This window comes from Lontra canadensis, unplaced genomic scaffold (genome assembly GCF_010015895.1).
Source record: "Lontra canadensis isolate GAN:19392208 unplaced genomic scaffold, GSC_riverotter_1.0 scaffold42, whole genome shotgun sequence".
In the NCBI taxonomy this organism is placed as follows: domain Eukaryota; kingdom Metazoa; phylum Chordata; class Mammalia; order Carnivora; family Mustelidae; genus Lontra; species Lontra canadensis.
Genome location: NW_022631036.1, coordinates 15,378,956 through 15,399,373, shown reverse-complemented (window position 1 = coordinate 15,399,373; position 20,418 = coordinate 15,378,956). Strand labels below are relative to the sequence as shown.

At 35.4% G+C, this 20,418-nt stretch overlaps 1 protein-coding gene across 15 annotated transcripts in view; it reads right to left on the bottom strand.

Annotated features, from left to right (window-relative positions):
* Window positions 1-20,418, bottom strand: part of RALGAPA1 (Ral GTPase activating protein catalytic subunit alpha 1) — a 252,205-nt gene that overhangs the window by 132,930 nt on the left and 98,857 nt on the right. For 9 of the 15 annotated variants that reach the window (XR_004384235.1, XM_032871260.1, XM_032871259.1 and 6 more), the window contains 5 exons: window positions 11,768-13,315; window positions 9,882-10,006; window positions 8,645-8,861; window positions 7,287-7,463; window positions 1,600-1,752 (listed from right to left, as the gene is read on the bottom strand). Coding sequence is in view for 14 of the 15 variants with exons in the window: in XM_032871260.1 (XP_032727151.1) it covers window positions 1,600-1,752; window positions 7,287-7,463; window positions 8,645-8,861; window positions 9,882-10,006; window positions 11,768-13,315 (2,220 nt within the window). In the remaining variant the exon portion in view is untranslated. Of the gene's footprint in view, window positions 1-1,599; window positions 1,753-7,286; window positions 7,464-8,644; window positions 8,862-9,881; window positions 10,007-11,006; window positions 11,088-11,767; window positions 13,316-20,418 lie in introns of all 15 variants that reach the window. The other 6 variants (XM_032871271.1, XM_032871269.1, XM_032871270.1 and 3 more) reach the window with 2 other exon arrangements.

Genomic DNA, 20,418 nt, shown 5'->3' with positions numbered 1-20,418 from the left:
AATTGATCACAAAACACAAAGGAGTCAAAATAATAAACTTAAATGTCTACAAAAGTGAATTTTTAAAGTGTCATTATGCATTAGTGTTATTTTTTCCTGATAAAATCAACCAGTTCATAATCCCTTATTATGGCAGTAATTACTTATTCAATAGCACCTGTACTAAGATTTACCTAAGGAGGAAATGATGCAGATACTAGATAAATTTATTACAATTGATATAAAGATCATATCTATATGTACATAATCTCTCTTTCATCAAATGGTCACTTCAGGTTATAGCATCAGTTAATAGAATATCTCAGGCTGAAGGCAGTTCCTATAGGAAGTCTTCATAAGCCTGTTTCTTTGTACTTAAAACTTTCAAAGAAATGAATTTCACAATTAAGTCAAGCCTAGCATTAAAAGGGATACGATAATAACATGGGAAAACTAACATTTTTACTAAAACATAATTTAAAATTTCTATAATTAACATTTCTTTTGCTTAATAAAATTGGCAACATTATATGTAAGAAATATAGGTAACCTTGGATCCTAGTCTCATTTCTGTCATTAATTATGTGATGTTGTACAAATTACTTAATTTGTCAGAGAGAGAGAGAGAGTGCACAAGCAGGCAGAGTGGCAGGCAGAGGCAGAGAGAGAAGCAGGCTCCCTGCCGAGCAAGAAGCCCAATGAGGGACTCAATCAATCCCAGGACCCTGGGATCATGACCTGAGCCGAAGGCAGTGGCTTAACCGACTGAGCCACCCAGGCTTCCCAAATCTTATTTTTTTTTTAATATTTTATTTATTTATTTGACAGAGAGAGCAAGAGAGCACACGTGAGCATAAGAGAGCACAATTCTTATGGCTACACTTCCTCACTGTAAAATAGATGGTTTAGCTAGACATCACTATAGGTCTCCTCCAGCTTAAAAAACATCCATCGGGGCACCTGGGTGGCTCAGGTGTTAAGCATCTTCCTTCGGCTCAGGTCGTGATCCCAGCATCTTGGGATCAAGTCCCATACTGGGCTCCCTGCTCAGTGGGGAGCCTGCTTCTCCCTCTCCAGCTCCCCTGTGCTTGTGTTCCCTCTCTTGCTGTGTCTCTCTGTCATAAATAAATTAAAAAAACAAAAAAACAAAAAAACCATTATCCTATTCAGTGTATATAATGGAAAAGGCAAAATAATTACTAAGTTGGTAAGGATTATTCCTACTTGATAATATCTCAGTGTGCTCATAATTTCTAAGTTCATTCTAACTATATGTAAGTCCTTTACCTCTCATGTTTGACTTTTTTCTCTTTCCACATAAAGTGTATAATAACTGATCGTATTATAAAAAAGTTACCAAATTGTTTCTCACGATAATAGAAAATAAGAGTCTGGTGTAAACCCAATGAAATAAAAGAACACACAAAACACTACAGTTTTAACCATCACTGTTAACATTTCCCTACTCTACAGAACCTGCATAATATAGTGATAAATCAACTGATTTATCTCTTACTTATCCATCTCAAAAACAAAATTTTAAATAATTCAAATAATAAGATCTCCTAACATTAATGCTCTGAAAGGAAAAATGGCAAATATCTAATTTCCAAATATTGCCTAGGTCATCTGGAGTCTGAAGAACAGAATGGTGGAGCTTCTCATCAAGCTGCAGATCTTTCTGTTCCATGTTATCTATATTCAGTGTGGAAGGGGAAGGTGTCTGTGACCTGGATCCCAGAGCTGAATGGACTGGAGAAGCACTTTCTGAACCTGTAAAGACAATTTAATAAAAATTACAATAAAGAGAGTATTGAACACCCTCTACCTAAGATGTAATGCTTAAAACCCCAATAAAACACAACTGAACCACATCAGGTTATAACAGGTTACAAGCTGGCCAAAGAGGTAAATAAAATAAAAATACAGTACAAGATTTTATATCTAGGGGTCTCATTTGATTTCTTCCATGGGACTCATATGGAATTAGAACTGGACATACAAGTTCATAGAAGCCATCATTGAGAGTGAGAATGTCTACTCCCATTCCTGGTCCAGCTACAGAAACTCTAGGACCCACTGCTACTCTATTTCACTAATTTCAGACTTGGAGCAATTCAAAAGAAGAGGAACTTGCTCACTGTGGCTCTATGTGCTACTATCATTACTGCCCTGGTGTACAATGGTCCCTGGTGGTCCCCAGTCTTCAGTCTCTCCCCCACCACACACAGACAGAGAGTCCCTGGTGGTCCCCAGTCTTCAGTCTCTCCCCCATCACACAAACACACACACACACACACACACACACACACACACACACTCTCTCTCCTTTCTTCCCAGTCCATTTTTCGTAAGGCAGCAAAAAAATCTAAAAATCTAATCTGACAGTACTCCCACATTTAAAATCCTTCTACGGATTTTATGCCTCTTTACTGGACACAGCATAAGTGCAAACTTTTTAGTGTGTGGTTTTCCAGTCTTTCTGCAACTTTCTTACAACTCCATAATTCCCCTAGTACTTTTAAGTTCTAGTCATAGAAAGTAAACTGCTGGTATTTATCAGAATACATAGCATACCTCTGGCCTTTCCACATATTTTTCCCTTTGCATGGAGCCCTTATCCTGTTCCCATAGGTCTGGTTAACTTTTTATTTTTCAGGTTTCACCTTAGACACCCCTTCCTGAGAAGCCTACCCCATGTTGACATATCTGGGGTAAATAAGTAATCTCTGCTCTTTGCACTTGTTCCTCACCATTATATCACTTATCACACTGACCTGAAACTATTCGCTTTTAAATATCTTCACTAGTGTATATACTCTGTAAGAACAGGGATTGTATCTGTGGTTACATACTGACGTACTGCCAGTGCATAGTACAGTGTCTGGCAAATAACAGAAACTCGTGTTAATTTAAATAATGTATACCATAAATTAATATTATATGAACAATTTGTGGTGGTTGCATGGGAGTGCTACTAGTACCAAGCAAGCCCCTAAAATATTAGGTCTTTTTAAAAGAAAATCAACAAAGAAAGATTGGGCTTAAATGACGCATTAGACCAGATGGACTTAACTGGTATGTACAGAACAATCCATCCAAAGCAGCAGAATATACTCTTCTCAAATACAAATGGAACATTCTCCAGGAAAGATCACATATTAGATCACACAACAAGTCTCAATAAATTCAGCACACTGAAATCTTATCAAGCATCTTTTCTGACCACAACAGTATGAAGCTAGAAATCCACTACCAGAAGAAAACTGGAAAAACTACAAATACATGGAGACTAAACATGTTATTAAATAACTACAGGGTGAATGGAAACTTAAAGGAGAAAAAATACGTAGAAATAAATGAAAACAGAAATATAACATACCAAAACCTATGGAATGCAACAAAAATGGTTCTAAGAGGGAATTTCACAGCAATACAGGCCTGACTCAAGAAAAGAGAAATCTCAAATAAACAATTTAACTTCCCACCTAGGAAAATTGGCGGGGGGGGGAACAAAGCCCAAAGTCAGTAGAAGGAAAGAAATAATATAAGATCAGAGCGGAAATTAATAAAATAGAGACTAAAAAGACAATAAAGAAAGATGAATGAAACTAAGGGCTGGTTCTTTGAAAAGATAAAAATGACAATCCTTTCAATAGATCCACAAGAAGAAAAAAGAGCTCAAATAAAGTCAGAAATGAAAGAAATACAAATACAAATACCACAGAAATACAAAGGATCATAAGAGACTACTATGAACAATTATACCCCAACAAACTGGCCAACCTAGAAGAAATGGATATATTCCTAGAAATGTATAATCTTCCCGGATTCAATTATGCAGAAACAGAAATCTGAATAGACCAATCACTAGTAAGGAGACTGAATCAGTAATCAAAAACCTCCTAATAAACAAAATTGCAGGATCATCCAGCTTCACTGGTGAATTCTGCAAAACACCAAAGAAGTCTTAACACCTATCCCTCTCAAACTCTTCCAAAAAATTGAAGAGGAAGGAAAACTTCCAAACTCATTTTACAAGGCCAGTGTTACCCTCATACCAAAACTAGGCAAGGACACCACAAAAGAAAATTAGAGGCCAATACCCCTAATGAACATAGATGCAAAAATCCTCAACAAAATATTAGCAAACTGAGTTCAACAACACAGAAAAACAATCATACACCATGCTCAAGCAGGATTTATTCCAGGGAGACAAAGCTGGTTCAACATCTACAAATCAACCAATGTGCTAACACCATATTAACAAAAGGAAAGATAAAAATCATATGGTTATTTCACCAGATACAGAAAGTATTTGACAAAATTCAATACCCATTAATGATAAAAGTCTCAACAAACTGGGTATAATGGGAATGCACCTCAATATAATAATAAAGGCCATATATGACAAATTAGCATCTAATATCATATTCAATGGTGAAATGTGAAAGCTTGCCCACTATCCCCACTTTTATTCAACATAGTATTAGAAATCCTACCTGTAGCAATTAGTTAAGAAAAAGAAATAAGAGGTACACAAATTGGAAAGGAAGAATTAAAACTGTCACTATATGCCAATCACATGATACTATATAGAGAAAACCCTGAAAATTCCATCAAAAAACTGTCAGAGGGGCGCCTGGGTGGCTCAGTGGGTTAAGCCTCTGCCTTCGGCTCAGGTCATGATCCCAGGGTCCTGGGATCGAGCCCCACATTGGGCTCTCTGCTCGGCAGGGAGCCTGCTTCCCCCTCTCTCTCTGCCTGTTGCTCTGCCTACTTGTGATCTCTGTCTGTCAAATAAATAAATAAAATCTTTAAAAAAAAAAAAACTGTCAGAATACATGAATTCAGTAAAATTGCAGGATATAAAATTAATACGTAAAAACTCTGCTGTGTTTCTGCACCCTAATAATGAACTATAAACAATCCCATTTATAATCACATCAAAAAAGAATAAAATACCTAGGAATAAATTTAACTAAGGAGGTGAAAGACCTATATAGTGAAAACTAGGAGACACTGATGAAAGAAACTAAAGAAGACACAAATAAATGGAAAGATATGCCATGCTCATGAGCTGGAAGAACTAATATTGTTAAAATGTCCATACCACCCAAAACAATGTACAGATTCAATGCAATCCCTATCAAAATACCAACAGCATTTTTCACAGAACTAGAATAATTTTAAAATTTGTATGAAATAACAAAAGACTAACTAACCAAAACAATCTTAAGAAAGAACAAAGTTGGAGGTATCCTGCTCCCTATTTCAAATTATACTACAAAGCTGTAGTAATTAAAACAGTGTGGTATTGGCATAAAAACAGACATAGAGATCTACAGAACAGAGAGCTAGAAAAAAACCCATGCATATATGGTCAATGAATTTATAATAAAGGAGGGTAAAAGATACAATGGAGAAAGGATAGTTTCTTCAATAAATGCTGTTGGGAAAACTGGACAGCTATATGTAAAAGGATAGAACTAAACTACTACTTTATATCATACAAAAAAATCAACTCAAAATGAATTGAAGACCTGAAAACATAAAACTTCTAGAAGAAAACATAGGCAGTAAGCTCCTTCACATTGGTCTTAGCAATGTTTTTTAGATATCTGTTCAGGCAAGGGAAACAAAAGCAAAAATAAACAAGCGGAACTATATCAAACTAAATAGCCTCTGCACGGTGAAGAAAACCATCAACAAAACAAAAAGGGAACCTACTAAACTGAAGCAGATATTTCCAAATCATATATCTGATAAGGGCCTAATATATATAAAGAATTTATAAGGATTCATAGAACACAATAAATATATAAAATATACAAGGAACTCCTTTACCTCAATAACAAAAAACAATCCAATTAAAAAATGGGCAAAAGATCTGAATATTTTTCAAAAGAAGACATAGAGATGACCAACAGACACATGAAAAGATGCTCAACACCACTAAACCTTCCAGCCACTCTGGAAAACAATACAGAGGTTCCTCAAAAAATTAAAAGTAGAACCACCGTATGATCTAGTACTTTCACTACTGGGTAGCTATCTAAAGAAAACAAAAACACTAATTCAAAGAGGTATTTGTATCCCTATGTTCATTGTAGCGTTACTTACAACAGCCAAGGTATGGAAATAACCTAAGAGTCCACTTAAGGATAAATGGATAGAGACGTGGTTTTTATAGACAATTGAATACTATTCAATCACAAAAAAGAATGAAATTTTGACATTTGCAACAACATGTCTGGACCTCGACAATATTATGCTAAGTGAACTAAGTTAGACAGAAAAAGACAAATTCCATATGATTTCATTTATATGTGGAATCTAAAAAGTAAAACAAAACAAAATAAAACCCAGCCCCACAGATATGGAGAACTGGTGGTTGCCATGACAAAGGGGAGGACGGTGTGGAATGGGAGGAGAATTAAGAACTTCCAGGGGAACCAGGGTGGCTCAGGTAAGGATCCTGGGGTCCTGGAATTGAGTCCTGCCTCGGGCTCCCTGCTCAAGCGGGGAGTCTGCTTCTCCCTCTCCCACTATCCCCTGTTTGTGCTCTCTCGTTCTTCTCAAATAATAAAAGCTTAAAAAAAAAAAAAACTGGAATGGATAATCACCCATCAAAGGGCATTAAACGACAGTGAGAACCAGAGGAAATTTGGATCATCCAGTGGAACCACTAATCTATGTGCTACTAGCTGCCCAGGATCCCTCTGGTCACTACAGTGGTCACTACAGTGACCAGAGACCAAGAACCTTGCAATGATGTGATCTTGCATTTCATAACTGAATTTCTTGGATCCCATTCATCATATATTTGACCACATAAAAAATTTGCTGAAAAGCATAATTCACTGTATTAATACAGACTATTCGTATATTGATAAATAGGCCGCCTATTAGGCGGTATTCTCTACAGTTTCTATAATAAATACTTTGTTAAAGAAATCATTAAAAATCTGGGCTGACTCTGAAACACAGTGAAAAGAAGATAATACTTCTCAACTATTTTTTGGAAATCTAAAAATCGCTCCAGGAAATGCAGTGATGCAAACATATATAAAATTCTGTATACAATATCAGGAGTTCAGCTAATCCCCTGAAATTTACCATGTAGACTCTAGGCCAAGAAACTCTTACATTAATGCATTTTTCCCCTCCATTGTTACATAAAGATAGATGGAAACATAATGCTTAAACTCTAATAGGTAATACTTAAAACCTATCAAATAAAATCCTAAACAGATTCTTTGGTGGCTTAAATAATGCACTTAAGACAGTCCCTTGAGTAAGTTTACCAGTAACCGTTGCAACTTCAGCAGAGAAAGCCTGTTGATTAAGACTGCTTGTTTCAGAGTCTATCTGAAGTGTGGTTAGACTAGACAATTCCTGCTCTTCAGCACTCTGTTGATGGCCAGAACCTGAGTCCACATCAGCAGAGGACGTAATCCCAGCATCAGCTCCAAAGCCAAAATCTAAAGGAAGAAGAAATGCTAGTACATAGACGTCTCAATTACAAAACAAAAGTATTTACAAAAAAGACACAGTGGGGCGCCTGGGTGGCTCAGTCAGTTAAGTATCTGCCTTCTGCTCAGGTCATGATCCCCGGGTCCTGGGATCAAGCCTGGAGTCTGGCTCCTTGATCAGCAGGAAGTCTGCTTCCCCTTCTGCCCCTGCCCATCCCCCTCGTGTTCTCTCCTTTCCCCCTCTCAAATAAATAAAATCTTTTAAAATAAAGAGACAAAGCTGCTTCAGCAAAATGATTAAACATTAACATTCCCCCTACATCTATTTACATACCACTCAGACAAGTGTAAATGTTAACACAGTTTAAAGTTTATAATTAGAAACAAATTTTTAAAAGTTCTCATAGCTTATTACTAACAACAATAAGGACAAAAAACAGATACCTATGATGTATCTTCACTATTCTTATCCATGTTTTCTGATAGCTGGTAATAGGCTTTTTAAGAACTTTATACTCTCTACTCTAGGTATATACAATAAAAATGGCTCATATGTAGTAAACCATTTTTCTCTTAAACCATATATTCCATTCTGAGATCAGAGTAGCACATAATCCATGAAGGCAGAAAACATTTTTAGATTTTGGTACTCTTCACTACCAAGTGTAACAAAGAATTACAGCAGAAAAGCTATGTGGTAGTGATACAGCATCAAGTAATATCAATGCTATCATTTTAACATGAAGCGATTATTCAAGAAATGCTCTAGGTAATGGAACACTGAACATAACTGTACTGAACATACTGAAGCACTGAACTAGATAGTGGTTCCCAAATACAAATGCATGAAACAACACCGACTCATAACTATGACTATCCATTATTCTAATGTGAAGTCCACTCTAACTTTTTTTCCTTTCTGTATGTTTGGTTCTAAAATATCATTTGTTTTATGAAAGGACAGTGGTTTCGGTTTTTTAAGTGCCTTTAGTTTGGTGAAATAAAGTGGTCCCGACTTGAATTCCCTAAAACTTCCTTTGGAATTTCACTAAAAAATGAAATCATAATATGTGGGAACCCTTGTCCAGTAACATTAGAGAGGAAAGTGATGGTTATATAATTCACAAGTCAGTCTCAAACAGAAAACAATCAACAAAAAACATACTGCCCAAATAGAAAAAGATACTTGCTGTCAAATTTTCGGCCATCATATTGGAAAGCGCTGAAAGAATCCGAATGACTATCTGAGCTGATAAGATCACTGCTCCCTGCACTGGCAGGAGAAGTCCATTCTGAGGGCACACCTGGGTCATCAATAGGGCGCATTTGGTTTTGCTTATTTAGAATATCAGGGAGGTCTTTGGGAATTTCAAGACTGCCTGGACTACTTCCTCTTCTTGTCATAGTCTAAAAATTCAAGAAACATCTTACTATTAAAAACGTAATCTCTTTAAACATCTGAAATCTTGAATTTCCAAGACAATCACCATAATAAATTGAGATTTAGGGTATGAAGTAGGAGGTGGGAAACGCACTAACCAAACAGTCTACGTAACTGTATGGAGCCATTACCTGAATTACTGTTGGTTTGTCTAAAGTAGAGACCCAATTGTGATATGGTGTCGGGTCTAAGATTCTTTAAGCCTCAAAGGATCCATGGAGTGAAGTTAAGAGGGTAGAAAGAGCAAGGTATTCAAATGGAAAAAGTAGCAGCAAATAGTAGAGATAGTGGAGGAAGGAAAGAATAATGGCAAAGAGGTTATTCTATAATGATTATATATAATAATTCTATTATTTTTTCCCATTCAAGGAAAAAAAACTAAACTAAACTCTAAATAAAAATCTTATAAAAAAAAAAACAGTGGAACATGACCATTAAAAAAAAGCAATTCTACATATATTTATCTTTCCTTAACAACTAAGCATTATTAGGGGTAAAATTGCTTCTATTTTCAATCTGCAATAATTCTAATAAAACAAAGAGAACTTTAAAATCTGTTCTGAAGTTATCTATAATGATTAAGTAATCAGTATTTATGCTATCAAACCAATAGGAGTTGGGACAGAAGACCTCTCGTTATCTTTCTTGTCAAGAAAGAGCCAACAGTGGGCAGGAAGGTAACCTATGAGCAAATACAAAAAACAGAGGGAAGACTAGGAAGTTAGGGGCTTATACCTAAGTAGTTAAGCAAATAGGTATTCTAATCTTTTACTCTGGTCAAAATTATAAGCCTATTTGTTTAATGTCTTTAAATAAAAAATATTATAAAAGTAGAATTTAAGATCTTAATTCAAAAAAGGGGTTAAGTTTTAGAGGAAGATTATTTTGAGTAAAAATTTACAAACACACACACACACACAGGTATATATTTTTAGTTTCTCTACTCTCCTTGCTAAACCAAATAAATAAAATAAAATAACACTTACTGAGGCATTACCACTTCGAAGTCGTTCTGCTATAAACTCATCCATCAGATCAGGAACATTAGCACTGCTGCTGCCAATATCACTATTAAGAGGGGGCAGTTTTGGGCTCATGTCCTCTTTATTGACTAAAAATAAATAAATAACTATATATAGTGAGAAAAAACTTAACTGCATTTCCTGAATTTGAAACAAACAAAAACAACCCAAAACAAATCACCTATGCCATATCAATTATTTGCCAAACATGCATTTATGAATAATTTTTCTCCTTTTAGATTTAATTTTAGGAATTAGTAAATTGATATTTACTTTATTTAACTAAGCAGATGTTAGTCAATCTTCAGTGTAACCTTAAACAGCAAGAAAGCTTATAGATAAGCACTAGCTGGAGTTAGGTTAATATCGCCTATAAAGAAACTGGTATATTTATCTTTCTTCCTGCCTCTATGCTTCTATTTAGAGTCTTAGTAACTTAGAATTCCATTCTTTCCAAGGAATATTTACAAGGAATCTATCCCTTGAATCTATCCACATCTCAGTGGGATATAAATGCGTTTAAGTTTAGATAAATAAAAAATGTATAAGCGTGACATAATGTCATTTCTGTACACTACAAAGTCTAATGTTATTGTTTTAAGAAAAAAAGATTTATTTTCACAAAGGTTTTTCTGTAAAAAGAAAACCCACAAAAATTATTTTGATTTCTTTATGACTATATTAATAAGAAAATTTTAAACTTGGGGAAAAAAACTTATAGAATATAAGATATTTACTTCACTATTATGCTGTTGAAAAGTTAATTTCTCTGCAATAAAAGAAAACCAGCATTGTTTATATTCCTAATGAACTAAAAAGCATTTCAGGCTAAGAAAATACACTAGTCAAGAGCTCACTGTGAAATACCATTATCTTTATATTACTGGCCAGGCTTTGCTAAGCTGTCGAATACTGCCCTCAAGTGGCATTAATGGCTCAATGCAAGATGCATTATACGGCATTCTGTTAATCATGCTAACAAAACCATGTTAAACAAACAAAATCAAAACCTACCTTACTGCTGAAAGTTAATTTTCTATATCTGTAAAGTTATTTTAAATTTGAATCAAGATAAGAGAAGACAGTTACCATAATCTTGCTTTCTGTAATCTGTCCATAGAGGTTCCATATTTAAATCATGATTGGCTATCATGAAACCTTTATGCACATCTAAAATCTCAGAAAAAAGAAAAGCACTGGTAAGTGTTTTAAGGACTTGCATTCTATACAAATGAATGCAAAACTAAAAAGCCTACCCCTTGTTTTGAAATTGCTTATATGAAAAGTAACTAAATCCACTTTGAGATTTAAGAAGTAATTTCTCCTTCAATGATAACTTAAAACGTTGGTGGCTGGTTGTAGGACCTAAAAATGTCAAAGTAATTTTCATCCAAGAAAAAAGATAAAACCAAGTAAATCAGCAATAAAAATAACGAACTCAATTAGATATAGCCGGTGCTCTTTTAAATATAAACTATAAGGGGGCAGGGGAGAAAGTATTCCAACTACTTAGTAAACTTAATTTCATGGCTCATGTAGTACATACTCAGAAAAATATTTGATTTCGGTAGCCTCTGAAAGGTCATTAAAATTTTCCTGTATCTCCCTCTTTCCTATCTTGTTCAGCAGCAAAGAGGTTTAACTAAATGCCTTAAAAGGGAAATTAGTAATTTAAATAAACATTGTATGCTGGGAAAAATACAGCTGGGAAAAGGCGCATGCATAACCAAACAGAGAAAAAGCAGTGACCATCCCAAAGCTTTTTGATTGCTTATAGCTTGCTTCAGTTGCATTAAGCCAAACTGGTGCTGTCTTTCTCCTTTTGCGCTCTGCACACTGTTAGTGCTCACCTGCAGCTTTCCTTCCAAAATAGCCCATTACATGACTGTACAGATCCCTCAGTGGAGCCTCTGGTGGCATTCTGTTCTGCCTCTGTGGGGAAACATTTGCCTTCGGCTTCGAAAGAGCATGTACAACAGTTTTATAAACGCCACCCAGGGAGCCCTGCTGTAGTCCTGCCTCATGACTTGATGACCTAAGAGTACTACGACTACCTAACTGATTACTTGCAATTCCTTCTTTTTCTAATAGAGTGGTGGGAATCTCTGTAGATTCCTTCATTGTCTTACTTAGTGACGCTGTACCAACTGTACCTAGAGGCCTGTACACACCAGGTTTTACTAACTCTGTCAAACTACCTGAGCTGGTATGGGGGTTGCTGGTGCTGCTAGTGCTGCTGTTACTACTACTACTAAAGCCACCAAGCTTCCGCAGTCTCATCTTCCATGGAGCCTCTTTATTTTCCAGAGGATTATAAAACTGAACTGACTCAGTAGATGGTCTAAAAGTAACATGAACAGTATTTCGTTTTTTAGTAGCTATTTTCATGATTTTGGCTCTATGAGTTACTGTTTCAGACAAGCTCCTTTTAGTTGGAGAAAGCTTGCTAGTGCTTGTAACATGAGGCAGTCTATGGTTAAGAGGTGTTTTTAGTGTAGTTTTCTTGGCATGCATTACATGTGGGACAATGATTTTTTCACTGATTTGCACACCCTTAACCTTTTCGACTAGTGTTGTATCCACACAGGCATCTAATTCTGTGGCTGTCTGTCTATATAGGTGTTTCCTTTTTTCTTTATCACAAGGGCTCCCTGAACTAGGTTCGGAGGACTGTTTGTCACTGTTTAGTTCCTTAGACTTTTCATAAGTTTTTGTTCTCATAAAACTTCCTAACTGGTTAGGTGCAATACTACTCATGAAGACAGCTGAGTTTGGTTCTTTCTGAAACTGAATGTTTTCAGGAGTCCCAACAAAAGAGGCGGTATTTTCTGATTTACTTTCTTGGTCTATGTATTCTAATTTATCTGAAGATGATCGTTCATCCCTATTTACCGCAATAATCATTTCCTCAGAAGCTGCATCTTTACCTAACTCATTTTTACTATGATTTTCCTGGTTTTCCTTAAAATATTCTTTCAGGGAGGAAAGAAGATCGTCATCTCCTTCAAGGTCAATGTACTGGATTTGTTCAAAAGCTGAATCTGCAAGTTCTACTGGATCTATTAAGTGACAAAGATGGTCATATATGCTATCACCAACTTCCAGAGAAGACTCTCTACTATGAGTATCAGTGATGTGGCTTTCAGTGGATCTAGTTATTGAAGAAGCCTCTGTGGAACTCTGCAAGCTTGGCGCATGACGGGATGAACTGTCAATGACAGGAACTGCACCTTTGGCTCGCTCAACAGTGAATGGTTCCAAGATGTCAGAAGTGCTGCTACTTCGAGGCAATGGCTGCTCCTCATTCAAAGCACCAAAAACTTCATTTCCAGTGTCTTCACTTTGTGAAAAATGTCTGACTCTAGTTGGGCGGGGAAGTATTTGAGCATCATCAATATCTGTAAAAAAGAAAAATCATGAAGAGTAGGAACTATATGAACATGAAAAATATATTATTAAATTTCAACCATACCCTAAGCATATGCTTAAAATAAAAAAATTCTGAGATTTTTTGGTAAGCTCAATGAAATCTATTAAAAATAGAAATTTGTTTTTAAATAACGATGGGCACAAGCCAATATAGCATGTAGTGTCAATGAATTAGAAAACTATCAGAATACATTTTAAGATGTTAACATGCATAGTAATAGTGAGGTGATGAAATATTTGGAAGTGCAGTTAAAGATAGAGCTGTGCCAATAAATAAAGCAATTTAAACTTGCTATTCAATTTTTCCTATTTAAGTTCCAAGCATAAAAAAGTAGAACTTAACACAGGAAGCTGATTTAGGTATTCCACTGTAGAATCTTATAGGGTCTCATAAATTCTCATTTCTTCCTTACCAGGCAAGAGGCATCATCTTTTCTTTAAATCTTGCTTATTTGTTTGATCACATATTACAATGAAAATCTCCCTCTCTTCTACCGAGGTGTTTTGCATTATTTTTTATAGCATCAATATCTATTCACCCTATCAAACACAGTGCTAAAAAAATTTTTTTCCCATTCCTCACAAACACCATTTAATCTACTAGGAAGAAACCTTCTCTGCCTATCATTGGCCCTTACCATTAAACAAATATCAAATCTTAAAAATTGTATCTAGGTCATTTGGGGTACCTGGGTGGCTCAGTAGGTTAAGTGTCTGAATCTTGATTTTGGCTCAGGTCATGATCTCAGGGTCCTGCAATGGAGCCTGCACTGGGCTCCATGCTCAGCAGGGAGTCTGCTTGGGATTCCCTCCTTCTCCCTCTGCCTTTCCCCCTGCTCATGCATGCACACACCCTCTCTCTAAATAAATAAAACCTTAAAAAAAAAAAAAGGGTATCTTTTACATCTCTAAGAATTACAGATTTTAGAGTCAAATGGGCATTACAGATTATCTAATTTAATTTTCTTACTGAGGAAACTGAGGCCCAAAGAGGTAAAACCAGAAACTATGAGAAGCAGGCTTAGTGTTCTATGTCTCTGCATTGCTTTCGCTGCTCAGTATATGGTAAATCCTCAAAAACACTTATGAAATTGAAAATCACAACTTGAAGTACTATGATATATAGTACTATATATCTATAGTACTATAAATATATGCAAATTAGAAATTTTATAATTAAAATACAGTACCTATGAATCCACCCTGGCCTTTACATTACCAAGAAATACGTTAAAAAAATTTTTGTTTGTAAGCCAGCAAAATACAATGAAAAAAGGATAAAGAGTTAAAAAGTCAGATGTTGTTACTCATTAGGCTTATGATGCAAAGATAATAAGTAACAGAACTATAACTGAAAATGGGACGATTTAGATCCAGAGTAAAACAGTGACTTATCTAAGACCACAAATTAACTTATTGATTGTGCTAGGTATAGAACTTCGGTTTTCTTACTCCAGACTCTGAGACCAGTGTTCTCATTTATAAAATGGGGACAGTAACTTAAAATTTCTTGGGATCCATGTTATGCATAAAAGGAGGCTGGTCTTTCTGCTATTTTATTCATATCAAGTTCTTTTACAAGGTCCACAAGGAGTCACGTTATACAGATTCAGAACAAGGGAAGTTTGTATTTTAAGATTCAACTATATTCCTAAAGATATACATTTAGATTTCAAGCTCAAATACACAATACTGCTGGAAGTTAAGACAATTAATCTATTTTATCATTCAGTTGAGGGGAATATTCTAAAAATGACATTGGTTTTCTTCTTCATACACTCCATTTAAAAATTCTTTTAAATGAAAAGTGAAACATTTCCTCAGAAACTAAACATTTACGCATTTATACCCATTTATTATTGCAGCAGATAACTAATGCTTATTTATCTGACTTAACAAATGTATTTTGGTTTTATTGAGGCAGAGGTTATTTTTAAAATGCACTCCAAGTTTCTTTCCACAAAATACCCTAAGAGGATTAGCAAAGGATAAAAATTAATTCTCTATAAAAAGCCTTAAAAATTTTAAAGTTGAGACTTCATCTGCTTCAATTCAAAATTTAAAATTTAAAACCTTATTAAAAGCTAATGTTATGGGGGAGCATGAGTGGCTTAGTCGGTTAGGTGTCAGACTCCGGCTCAGGTCAGGATCCCAGGGTCCTCCCATGTCAGGTTCCTTACTCAGTGGGGAGCCTGCTTCTCTCTCTCCCTGCTGCTCCCCCTGCTTATGCTTTCTCTCCCTGTCAAATAAATAAATAAAATCTTAAAAAAAAAGGTAATGTTATGATTCTAGCAAATATATAAACTTCAGAAAAGAAGTAGAATATTAGTTTTAAATTTTAAGTTCCTGACATTTCACAATTTTTCTATTCTAAACAAGCCAGTAAAGATTTCTGTGAAGTTCTCTTTTTAAGAATTTGTTCCCAACTCTGTCCTCACCTTGCATAATTAGAGAATTTAACCATTATTTCAGTCTGTTTTTTCCTTAACTTTTTTTAATCACATATGAATATCCAATACTTTCATGCAAGTTTAAGAGGCAAGAGCTTTTAAAAAAAAGCATATTTTTCTATCAATAATATACTGCTTGAGAACTTAAGTTTAAATTTAAACAAAAAAAAACAGTATTTAAACTTTAAATATAGTTCTTATAACTATATAAAATTAGTAACTGAATAACATCAAAGAAGAAAATAACTGCTGATAGGAAATCAATGTCAGCACTTAAGCATAACTGACTGGAGCAAGCTTTAAATTTAAAGAAATGCCTGTATACCTGCATTCTGTTAAGGAGAAAAACACTAAATGATAGCTAAACCATATAGTCTTTTCTACATGTGAGGCACTGTTACAAGCATCTTACATATATTAACTCACTAATCCTCACAACAACACTGTGAAGTAGGCGTTGTTATCCCCATTTTATAGATTTGAAGAAACTAAGTGACTTGTCTGAGGTTACACAGCTAGAAAGTAGAGAGCTGGGATTTGAGGGCAAAAACTAGTCCATGTTTTAAGTATCCTGAATATCTGTCATATAGTCATGAAATAATTCATTAATATTTTTAAATTGGCAAAAATTAATTGTGTTAAATTATAAAGAAGCATAATGACTTATCTCTAAAGAATCTTAGAAATCAAGACTTAGTCAAATACAAATATTAATGAATTACAGAAGAAAACAACTGACAAACTTTGTATTAGATTGCTGAAAATAACAGTGGCTTTAGGTTTAAACAAAAATGGGTCTTCAAAACAATTATGCTGCTTATATTTTACCTTGAAAAACAGTAGCCTTTAAATGAAATTATTTTAATCTAAAGTATTAGTAACCATTTAACAAGCAAAACAAGAAAAAAGTTTTTAAACAAATTTTAAAAAAACTTTTGAACATTGATAAAATGCTTCCTATGGAGCCTACAAAGAGCTAGAAATGTCAATAGTATGAAAAGTGCTGGAAATTACTTCTGGAATAGTTTTTCTTCCCTGAATATTCTATTTCAAAGCAAAGTTTTCTTTGTTATTTTGAATGATAAACTCTAAACTAAAGCTTGCAATGTGTAAAAAAAATTTCCCACTAGAATTATGCTTCTTCAGGATTTTGTTTGTATCAACATCACAATATCCCCAGTGCTTGAAATAACTCTTGTTACATAGTAGAGGTTTAGTACACTAACACTGGTAAAGTACAGCATGTCTTTTATAATAAAAATTAGCAGCTGCTAATTCATAAAATATCAACCTAGTTCCTCAGGAAAATAAATCTCTTAAGTTATAACACTAACACACCAGTAGGAAATTTAAGTAATTTTACAAAACAGGTACAGAATCAAGAGCCAAATCCCTTTTACCCAAAGTTAAATTCTATTTTTGATCAATCATAAACACTAGTGGAATTCATAAAAATCATTTATATTAGTTTACAAAGAAGTTCATACCATTTTAAAGCTGAAGTTTTTTTCTGGATTTACCTAAAGGAAATGACAATGTCCTTTATGTAATTAAAAAATGTTTTTGCCTATTTGGGAAACATGGCAATGTACTTTCAAGGTAAGAACCACAGAGCATCCATGTTTCCAATTTTATTACTAACATAGTCTAATAAAGACTCTTTTCAAGACTGGATGTTCAATTTACAGGTAATTCAAAGCAGTATCTACATCACCGAAATCATGGAAAAACAGTCTATGCTGATGTTTTGTTGCAATTGTGAGTCTTATTGCTTACATTTTGGTCATTGACAGCATAAAGAAATGCTATTGATTTTTCTAAGTTGTTCTTATATTGGCAACTTTGTTGAACTTTTATAGATTCTAGCAGTTTATTAACTCAGTTTTCCTAGTCATTAAATCAGGAAGGCTCCTTCTGATGCCCCATAATTCTCTGGCTTAGAGAAGTTAATAAGTTTTAACTCACAAAAAAATTAAAAGCAATAAATCAACCTCAAATAACTTTAATTTTGAACACTAAAATTTAAAACGCTAAACTATCTTCTACTCTTTCATCCTTCTAATACTGTTTCCCTTACTCTTAAATTTTGGAAATAGACAAATAACCAATACATTTTTCATTTTAAGAAAATTATACTGGGGGCACCTGGGTAGCTCAGTTGTTAAGTGTCTAATTTCGTCTCAGGTCATGATCCCAGGGTCCTGGAATCGACCCTGCATTGGGCTCTCTGTTCGGCGGGAGGTCTGCTTCTCCCTCTCCCACTCCCCCTGCTTGTGTTCCCTCTCTTGCTGCGTCTCTGTCAAATAAGTAAATAAAACCTTTTAAAAAAATTTAATTAAGGGGTGCCTGGGTGGCTCAGTGGGTTAAGCCTCTGCCTTCAGCTCAGGTCATGATCTCAGGGTCCTGGGATCAAGCCCCGAGTCGGGCTCTCCGCTCCTCAGGGAGCCTGCTTCCCTGCCTCTCTGTCTACTTGTGATCTCTCCCTCTGTCAAATTAATTTTTAAAAAATATTAATTAAAGAAATAAAAGAAAATTACACTGTTTGGGGGGCGCCTGGGTGGCTCAGTTGTTTAAGCGTCTGCCTTCAGCTCAGGCCAGGATCCCAGGGTCCTGGGATCGAGCTCCACATAGGGCTCCCTGCTCTGCAGGAAGCCTGCTTCTCCCTCTCTCACTCCCCCTGCTTGTGTTCCCTCTCTCGCTGTTTCTGTCTCTGTCAAATAAGTAACTAAAACCTTTAAAAAAAAAAAAAATTACACTGTTTTGTTTATGAACATGTTATATAATGTCATTTTAAGTTAGCTTCAAGTTTTGTGAGACGTACTTTAAAAAATTAATACAAATTATTCCAGCAAAAACAAAATAAAACAAATTTGATTTAGAATTAGGCTAGAACCAGCAGATTACAGGTAGAAAATCTATAAAAGATTACTATCACATGTTGATGATAACAAAGAAATTCCTTGGTTGTGTAAAGAAGGGCCTACTTGTTTGGTTGGAGGTGGAAAATTCTCCTCCTGATTAGGTAGATCTGAGGAACAGGATGGGGCATGAGAGATAACATTTTCTTTCTTCTGATACTCAGAAAATAGAAGTAGAAAGATCAAAATATTTTGCTCTACAGAGCTCAATTCAAATAATGAACCACTATTAAATAACATTAGCAGCCTATGTAAAACAGCCTAGAGAGACTAGAGTCTAACAGCAAGTATGACAAGTTAGCAGTTGAGAACAAGTTCAAAGAAAGTAAATCTGTAAACTTAATTTCCAGGTGAGAAACCCACACTACTTACTTAGAAAATAGTAAGAATTGGTTGAAAAAGCATAAACAAAGTCAGGTGGTCACCCTGCTTATGTTTTGTTTTGTTTTTACATCACTTCTTTCATTAAAGAACTACTTTTGGCAATAAAAGCTTATTTGCTTAAGAACGATTACTGAGATTTCTGGCTTCTCGGTAATCCATTTATCAGGAAAAGAAAGACTGCTTAGCCTAATCTACCAAATGTTTAAAAGCATAATCTAGTTTAGGAATGAAGAGTATGGTTGGCCAGACACCTGTATTACTTGTAGAGTTTTAAAAAATAATGTTAGATGCCTGTGCAACCCCCAGCATATTAAAACAAAACCTGAGGCAGATGCCTGGGAAAAAATATTATTTTAATTGTTACACATGAGTCTATTGTTAAGAACTGATGAAACATAAAGCAAATGCCTTTGAACTAGTCCCCCAGCTTAAGAAAAACTCTTCAAGGATATTCAGCTATTTAAATAGTTTGGTCTGTATAAAACTATAAATAACATAAATAGCATCACACAACAGTGTAGGTAGAATGGACATCTAAACAAGAATACTGGAGGAAAAAGAAGGGCTGGACAGAAATAGGGTGCTTTAAAAGCTGATGGTCCATTTTTTAGAATCTCAGTGTTTATAAAAAAGGGGCGGATGCCTGGGTGGCTCAGTTGGTTGGGCATCTTGTCTTTGGCTCACGTCATGATCCCAGGGTCCTAGGATCTAGTCTGACATCGTGCTCCCTGCTCAATGGCGAGTCTGCTTCCCCCTCTGCCTGCCGCTCCCCCTCCTTGTGTTCTCTCTTGACAAATAAACAAATAAAATCTTAAAAAAGACGGGGGGGGGGGAATCAAACAGCTTCCTTCTACCTGCATAAGTATTCAAGAGTATCAGGTATATGTTTTTCCAGAGAACTCCACTTCTAACCAAAAGCTAGAAGACTGTCTATGAGTATTTTCACTGTTTTTTGGTGAAGCAGTTACAGAAACCTCAGCTCCTGATCTTAAATGATGTGCCCAGGAAATACGTTATTGAGTTCATTTAGCCTGCTAATATGAGGGAGAGACCTAAAACTATGAAAAATTTTCCTTTGCAGATCATTTTAACTCTCTCTGTACAATAACTATTCTATAGCAAAATTTACTCAAACCTTGGAAGGCAACATAAGCAAATCATTTGGTTAAGAATCTAAAACTGTGGGGCACCTGGGTGGCTCAGTGGGTTAAAGCCGCTGCCTTCGGCTCAGGTCATGATCCCAGGTCCTGGGACCGAGCCCCGCGTCGGGCTCTCTGCTCAGCAGGGAGCCTGCTTCCCTTCCTCTCTCTCTCTGCGTGC